The sequence below is a fragment of the Triticum aestivum genome, chromosome 7A, assembly GCF_018294505.1.
Source record: "Triticum aestivum cultivar Chinese Spring chromosome 7A, IWGSC CS RefSeq v2.1, whole genome shotgun sequence".
NCBI classification, from domain to species: domain Eukaryota; kingdom Viridiplantae; phylum Streptophyta; class Magnoliopsida; order Poales; family Poaceae; genus Triticum; species Triticum aestivum.
Window position 1 is genome coordinate 236,660,826 of NC_057812.1, and position 8,675 is coordinate 236,669,500.

The 8,675-nt window shown below is 50.6% G+C and overlaps 1 protein-coding gene across 1 annotated transcript; it reads left to right on the forward strand.

Annotated features, from left to right (window-relative positions):
• The first annotated feature begins 3,623 nt into the window (after positions 1-3,623).
• On the forward strand, positions 3,624-6,899 carry LOC123151679 (probable L-type lectin-domain containing receptor kinase S.5). The gene is made up of 2 exons (XM_044571346.1): positions 3,624-5,163; positions 5,536-6,899. The coding sequence occupies exons 1-2, from the start codon at positions 3,789-3,791 to the stop codon at positions 6,429-6,431; spliced, it is 2,271 nt and encodes a 756-aa protein (XP_044427281.1). The 5' UTR covers positions 3,624-3,788; the 3' UTR covers positions 6,432-6,899.
• The last annotated feature ends 1,776 nt before the right edge of the window (positions 6,900-8,675 follow it).

Here is an 8,675-nt window from a genome sequence, read left to right on the forward strand (position 1 = left end):
TTGTAATATAAAGATTTATGTTTAATTTGTGTCGTAGAGTTGTGTTGTGATATTGACGTGAGTCACCGTTCATGATCATGCATGATGCATGTATGGTTAGTGCATGATTATAAACGGGGGCGTCACAATACTTCTGCCCCTCTGCGCTCCCCTCCCGGGGCACCTTGGCGGCGCCCCGGGAAGAAAGGCGGCGGGGCATATGGGATGCCCAACGACGGGATCCACGGCATGGACAAACGTCGCCGGGAATGGATGTGCTAGAGCCGCCGATGTGCCCATGTTTCTCCCAGCGCTCGAGGCCGCCGAAGGTCATTAGACGGATGCCCCCGCTTGGTGGCGTGAGCCGGCGTTGACTAGCCGTCAATTTGGATGCCGATGGAGAAGAGACCGTCGGGTCTCCCACCTCCACGCCCGAGCTCATGCGGGAGAGGAGCTCCTGAGCGGCGCCAGCATCCTCAAGCCTCCACCGCTTTTCACTCCCCCCCCCCTGCACGTCGCCATCCCAGCCACCGTCGGCGAGCTGGCGCACTATCGCACCTCAGTTTTCTCTCCCTCCTTCCTATGTGGTGAGAGTGAGTGAATGAATAAGGTGGTGGGTGGGGGGGGGATGGGACTGGGAGGAAAAACGTTCGCGACGATATGATGGTGTTCCGAACAAAAAGAAACCGCTGACCTGGCTAATCTCCTAGCTTTAAGATCCATGTTTTGAATCAAAGGTCCATAAGACGTTCGCCCCCAAATCTTTAAAATCCAACGTTAGATTTTTATCAGTTCCCAATATTTATACATGTTGCAACCCATAGGATAGATAGAAAACTAACTGTGGATTAGTTTGGCAAGCCATTATCCAAGCATCAACTTGTTATTCCGGAAGAGAGCAAGAACTTATTTTCAGGGAGGCCTGCTGAAGATGTTAGGTATTGCTAACACGCATGGACTGGGTTAGAAAATATGCGTGTAACCAGCGCCCAGATGATAGCAACATTTTATCTTCCGACGACGTACAAGCGACGGTACCAGTAATTTTTACTAAGTACTGTACTTGTAAATTCTGATATTCTTTCGGAGGGGGTGCAGCTGTTCGAATGCCAATTCTGTTTCCTTTCAGTCCCTCTCAGGTTCTTGTTAGAAATCCTGTTGCCGTCCTGCTGCGCCATCGTGCTTATTCCAAGACGCGTTCAGGAGATATATATGACAAGTATGTAACTTACAGGTCGCTAGCATGTCATCCAAACTGTTACAGTAACAGTATGATACTAGAATAATGCAGAGAGAAATACAGAGCATTGACCATGTGCTCTGTGATTCGCCGAGGGACTTTTGGGTAGCTTGGACTCCGGAGGGTTCCTTGCATCGGCCTACTACTAACCGAATCGGACCATTGGACGACTTGACTGCCTGCGCTTGCCGGCCGAAATGGACGGAGCTCCTTATTTTACATGGAGGCCGGCTGATTCCTGCACTCCTGTTCCATTTTCTGTACAATGCATGTTTAGCCTGGCCAAAAAATATCTGCAACCGGTGACAGGGCGTGCTTGACCAAACAAACATCCCTCCTGCTTTATTATACACAAAATGAGTATGATTCCCTGAAATGATGGGAGGTACCTGTACGAAGAACAAGCCAACAACAATTAGGAGCAATCTATGTCTTATCGACGTGAATAAATTACACGTTATCTCCAAATTTCAGAGGAAACTTCGCACAAGTATTTTAATCCGCGCGTGCTGTCAGCCTGTGCTATGACATCACACGGAAAATTGGCGTAAGACTAAAGAAAGGGGATTAATGTGAAGGGATTATTTCAATGGTCAAGACTTGGCAATCTTGGATAAACTCAAAGCCAGAGAAAGTCCCATGCATTTTTCTTAGAAGGGGAAGTCCCATGCAGGTTCGATAGGACTTGAGTGTTCAGCAAGGATAATCTTGTATTTAAATTCTGTATACGCAACCTCCATGAAATAACGTTGTCAAGTTCTGCACGGGTTAGACTCTTGTTTTGTTGTTGTTGTTGTTGAGAAAGCAAGGGTTAGACAAAATTTAGACTGGAGCATAGAAGGCACTTGTCTAATAATAACAATGCAAGTTGTGCAACTGAACACTTCGACATAGCGCCCCTAAAGATTGGTATATATGGTGGATACCGGTGGCAATAAAGTTTAACCACAAGAACAGGCGCTCATCACCGGCGTAATTCCTATCACCTAAACCCAGATGGTCAATGCAACATCTTATGCAGGACAGCACTGAAGCCGCAGAGCAATAGTCAAAAGGGAATATGCAGGATCGGGTTAAATGGCAAACGCTGACCACATATTGAAAGAAGACGGACACTGTTCGACGGCATCCCACGCAACGCGAGTCAAACTTGCGTGCAGAGTGGCCTTGATTCATCAAATCTAATTTCTTGGAAGGCCAAGAAATTTCCGAATGCACCAAGTTCATCCTATATATATATAAGTTGAATGAGTTCGTTCCAGGGATAGTAGATGGTTGAAAGATAGCAATGTAGCACCGGTTCCATGCTAGCAAAGCAAAATACTCCGTAGACACTATTCAAATTCAAGCCTCGGCGGCACTATCCCATTTCAGCGCGGGTTCACACGCACCCGAGCTAGCCGTGGCTAAACAAAAAGACGGCGACGACCGGCTGGGCGTGTATGTTCAGGTCACGGACAAAGTTCCAAAACAGATCGAGGCAGGGTGTGCCTGGATCAGCTCAGCGGGACCTCACCTGCCCACGTCGTCGTAACATGCTCCGGATCCCACGCACCAGCGACGGCGACCGGGATGTCTGTTCGCGAATATGACTAAAACCATGAGGCGTTCTTACAACTTTCTCTCATTTCTCTCTCCTAACCCTAGACGGCTAGGGTGATCCTTGTTATCAGACTTTATCGGCGAGTCCATGAATTCACCTCTCCTTTGCACGCCACTCCGGCGACCGGTGGCAAGAAGGAAAATCTCGATGTCTCCACTTTGATTAGTAGTTTAGATTATGGTTTTTGTCCTCGTAGATGCGGCGTTTGGGTGAATGACAGCTTCTTCTTCCATTTTGCCTTTCGGACTTCGATCCCCCTCCAGTTCGTCGGTTCGGATGTAGTCGATGGGGCTCTGGCGTACGGTCCTCCCGTCTCCTTGGTGGAGTGACGTTAGGGTTTCTCGACATGTAGCGCGATCTGATGTCAGCTGCTTCATATATCTATACAAAAGTTTAATCTAGGGCGCTGGTCTTTGAAAGTGCCGCCATTAATAAAGGTCAAGCTGGCTCTGATAGGAAAGCGGCGACAATGGGTCGTTCTGACGGTATTGGTGGTTGTTTGATGGTCTCTGAATCTCGACGTAATTTTATTATATTTGAGATACTTTGTACTTCCTGTAAATTTTTATAATAGACAATTCTTTTCAGGAAAATGACTGAAACCATCCATACCGTGAGATACAATTCTAGTATGTTTTTTTGGACGCGCAGAAAAAGCTGGGAAACTCTATAGTTAGACCTGGGCACCTGGCACCCCGCCATTTCCCACACATGCATTTAAATATGTCAACTGACCGTACGCCGTCGCTGTACTCCACGTTTCCCCGACGATGCCATGAGCTCCGCCTTCCCGGTCAGGCCGTGATCGGCAGGGACGGAGGAATTTCCCGTGCGCCTTCCCTTTCCCCCGGCCCGCACGACCAACTCTCACCTCGCCGCAACATACATAGAGCCTGCAGGGGCGACACCGTGGATCCTCCCTCCCTCCCTCACCCGCTCCACACAACCACAGTCGCTCTGTCCACCATGGCGCGGCACGACTCTCTCCGGCGCTTCGGCGCCAGCTGCCTCGTCGCCGTGCTGTTTCTCTGGCTCTGCGCCGCCTTCGTCTGCAGCGCGAGGGAGCAGCGGCCGCTGCGGGAGCTGGAGGAGCGGGTGGTGGTGAGGAGCTACGGCCCGTACGCTTCCTTCGACCGGAGCGACTCGGCCACCCTGCAGGTGCTCAAGGACGCCATCATCAACGGCGGCGCGCTCCAGCTCACGCCCGACACCCGCAACAGCGACGCCTACCTCGTCAACAAATCCGGCTCCGTCCTCCTCAAGCAGCCCTTCACGATCTGGCACACTCTCCCCGACGACGAGACCGAGGTCCCCGGTGGCGGCAACGGCGGCACCGGCACCGGCCGTGCGCCGCGGCCGCAGCCTCCGCGTGTCCGTGTCGTGTCGTTCAACAGCACCTTCTCCATGAACGTGTTCTACGACAAGGCGGTCCCCGGCGAGGGCCTGGCGTTCGTCATCGCGCCCTCGCTCGACAAGCCGCCTCCCGGCAGCCACGGCGGGTTCCTCGGCCTCACCAACGCGACGCTGCAGGCCGCCGGCCCATCCAAGAACCGCTTCGTGGCGATCGAGTTCGACACCTTCAACCAGAGCCACGACCCGAGCGCTAACCACGTCGGCCTCGACATCGGCAGCGTCGTGTCCAACGCCACGGCCAACCTCGCCGACTTCAACATCACCATCGCCACCAACGCCCAGACGTCCGCCAACTACACCGTCTGGATCGAGTACGACGGCGTGGGCCGGCGTGTCACGGTGTACATGGGCGGCAAGGGGAAACCGAAGCCGGCGACCCCGGTCCTGGCCAGCCCGCTGGACCTCAGCGAGCACGTCCCCGAGCAGGCATACATCGGCTTCACGGCTTCCACGGGCACCACCTTCGAGCTCAACTGCATCCTGGAATGGAGCATGTCAATCGAGACCTTCCCCAAGAAGGAGAAGAAGGAGTGGATAATCCTCGTCGCCGTCTTCGCGTCCGTCGCCGTGATCGCCACCGCCATTGCCGCCTTCTTCCTGGCCAGAATGTCGCGGGCGAGGCGCAAGATACAGAGGAGCCAGACGCGGCTGGGGCACACGCTGAGCCACCTCCCGGGGATGCCGAGGGAGTTCTCGTACGAGATGCTGAGGAAGGCGACCAAGAACTTCGACGAGCGGCTGCGGCTGGGGAAAGGAGGGTACGGCGTCGTGTACAAGGGGACGCTCCCTGCCGAGCACGGCCAGACGGAGCCGTCGGAGGTCGCCGTGAAGAAGTTCATCCGGGATGATGCCAGGTGCGTCGAGGACTTCGTCAAGGAGGTGGACATCATCAACCGCCTTCGCCACAAGAACATCGTGCCCCTCATTGGTATGTGCATGAATCCCTCACTTAATCACATGATCATTGTTTATCAGCCGAGACTTGACTAGGAAAATGATGGTTTAGTCCTAATCAACCGTTCTCTAGTTAGTTTTGCTGCTTCCGTTTGTATTTTAAGGCATTGACAAGTCCAAGTGATGGAGTAGATGCCAGTACTCTATTCAGATCACAACGCGTTTATGCAATCGTTAACGGGCTACCAAACGTAGCATTGTCACTTGCTACACGAAACGTGAATGATCAAATGTAGTTATATCTATAGTCTCTTTGAATTTTCTACTATCTGAGGACCAAGGTGCAACAAAAATAGATTATTGGTTAGGTGATGGTTCTGAACGTCTAGTTGCGTTTTTGGTGCAGGTTGGTGTTACAAGAAAGGGCAGCTGCTGCTGGTGTACGAGTACATGCCCAACGGCAGCCTCGACCAGCACCTCTTCCGGCGCGGCGGCGCCCAGGAGCAGCGGGCGGCGCCGCTCAGCTGGGCGAGCCGCTACGGCATCGTCGCCGACGTTGCCTCTGGCCTGCACTACGTGCACCACGAGTATGGCCGCACGGTGCTCCACCGCGACATCAAGGCCAGCAACGTCATGCTGGACGCGTCCTTCTCGGCGCGCCTCGGGGACTTCGGCCTCGCCCGCGTCATCGACTTCGACCGGAGCTCCTTCACCGACATCGGCGTCGCCGGCACGCGCGGTTACATCGCGCCGGAGTACTCCGTGGGGCACAAGGCCACGAGCCAGACGGACGTGTTCGCCTTCGGCGCGCTCGTGCTGGAGGTCGTCACGGGCCGCACCGCGCTGCGCGACGACGCGACCTGCCCGCTGCTGGTTGACTTCGTGTGGCGGATGCACGGCCGCGGCGCGCTGGTCGGGGCCGTGGACCAGGATCTCGGCACGGCAGGGTACGACTCCGACGAGGCCAACAGGCTGCTGCTCCTCGGACTCGCGTGCAGCAGCCCCAACCCCGGGGACAGGCCCACCATGCCGGAGGTGCTGCAGATCGTGTCCAAGAAGGCGCCGCCGCCGGAGGTGCCGCTGTTCAAGCCGACCTTCGTGTGGCCGCCGGAAGGGGGAGCGGCGCACTTCAGCCTGAGCGACATCGAGATGACGACGAGCAGCGGGGGCAGCTACGTCGGCACAGGCACTGGTTCGTCGACGCGCGCGACGCAGGAGACATCCTACGACAGCTTCCGGCAGCCGCCCTCGGCACCAAACAACAGCCAGGAGTACTTCCCCGCTCTGTCCTCCGGCCGGTGACGAAGTTAACATATGTAAACTGTAAAACTGGCCATGAGCGAAAGGTAATCATAGTAAATGTAAATACATGTAGATATTACGTGCTTAGTAGTACGGTGTTCTTCATTAGTTTGTTCAAGCTAGGGAATGAGAGGTACGTGTTGCTCTGGCAAGGAGGAGATCTTACCTTGCAAAGCCATATGGCAAGGTTCACTGCAGATCGACGAGTCCAAGTGAAGCCCAAGTGTCTACTCTAATGTGTATCAGCTAGCTAGTCCTATGATTTTCAGAAGTGAGGCTAGTGTTGTTAATATGCTTTGGTTATTTGTTTTGGTTTCTTGAGTAACAAAGATCCAAAAAAATGTTTGTGATAATGCGAAGAGGAGAAGTGGAAAATCGTGTTAATCCAGCATGTTTTACTTTCTGTATGCGACATCTATCATTTCTTTCCGAAGAGAACGTGATCCCTTTCTTAGCTTGATTTTTAAATGAGCATCCTTTTTATTAGTTTTGTCGAGGAATAAACATAGGATTGGATCGTTCAATGACAAACCAACAATAGCATTAACGATGCAACACCATCATTTGGAAGATGGCCGCTACCCGCTTGACTCGGCGACCTCGGCATACAAATGGGCCTGCTAAGTCTCAGTCGAGTGAGACTTAAGTTCGAGTCGATGCTATATTCACAGAATCTTACGTCGAGATCCGAGCAAAAAAAATTTATAGTTTTTATTATTTCTTTCTTACATGTTATGTCACTTGACTTAGACTTGGTTAAGTCTTGGTTAAGTCTTAGTCGACTGAGACCTAACCACACCCGCATACAAAATACCAGTCCTCGGGTTGGTCTCGACCAACATGGACAAAAATAATCTTTTATATTTCAATAGCTAACCCTCACTAACTATTTGAGAGCACATGCAGCTGTGCCACCTCATCACCCACAATAAGAAATTAATTGCATGCTTGCAAATGTCCTTCATATCCATTTTTTCTTGAGAGAATTCCTTATTTACCACTGTGTCTAAATTTTATGCCCTATTTGACATCGACAAATAGTTTCTTCCCTATATAGCAACGAGTCTAAATTTTATGCCTTTTATAACACTTATGTCCATTTTTAGCCTAAATGATACTTGAAAAGATCCTTTTGCCCCTCAAGTGGTATGTTTGGGTGCACGTGCTTTTCAATAATTTCTTTATCATTTTTATTAATAATTATTATACTATTAATTGTTGGATTTTCTTATGGAGCTCACATAATCTATTTTAAATATCCGAGTTTTCTTTTAGTGCAGGATCTCCAAGGAAGAATATATGTATGTCTAGATACATTATATAGTGGATGCATACATTAGATGATCTATCATTGCTTTTGTACGTAGTGCATGGCAAAATTGCCCACGCGTACAATTGGATGCATGCATCGAAGGCCATACACGGCAGTAGCATGTACTCCGTATGTGGCTTATGGCTCTAGCAGATGTATGCTATATGCATACAATTCTGAATACCCACACGTCTATGCTGCACGTACAGAATACACATAGCCATGTATGTGTGTGCGTGTGTACGTGCGTGTTTATGCTGCTGCGTGTGTGCTGCGTGCGTGTGCGCTGTTGTGTGCGCGCGTGCGTATGTGCAGTGTGCTGCTGTGTGCGTGCTCCTGCCGATGGGTGCGTGTGCGCTACTACCCCATTGATGTTATGTGTATACTACTGCACCTCACACACACATATATCACATGAGGAGCAAATGGGTCTTTTTTGGTGTCATTTAGGCTCAAAATGGATGAAAGTATCATAAAAGGCATAAAATTTTAATTCGTTGTTAGATAAGGAAGAAAAAGTTTTTGAGTGTTAAATAAGGAAACAAAATTTAAAATAGTGTTAAATAAGGAATTCTCTCTTTTTTCTTCTCCCACACTTATGCGGTATTTTCTTGGAACTATCTACTGATGAGTGCACATATGTTGTGATAAAAATATGCAATATATTATTAATTTAAATATTCATGTTCATACAATCAAATTTCATGAAAATATATTGTAACAAATTTCCGCGACAATATGCAAGGTGTCATCTAGGTTGATAAATATGGGGGCGCCGAAGTGCAAAATGTTCGAAATAGGGTTTGGATGGCCGACTGCCTCGTGAAAAGTGGAACGCCAAACTGTGGACTATATATCTCTTATGCAGCCGTGCCGGCTGCTCACTTGCTCTTCTTATGTCGCTACTCCGTTCGGCTCTAGCACATCGTAAA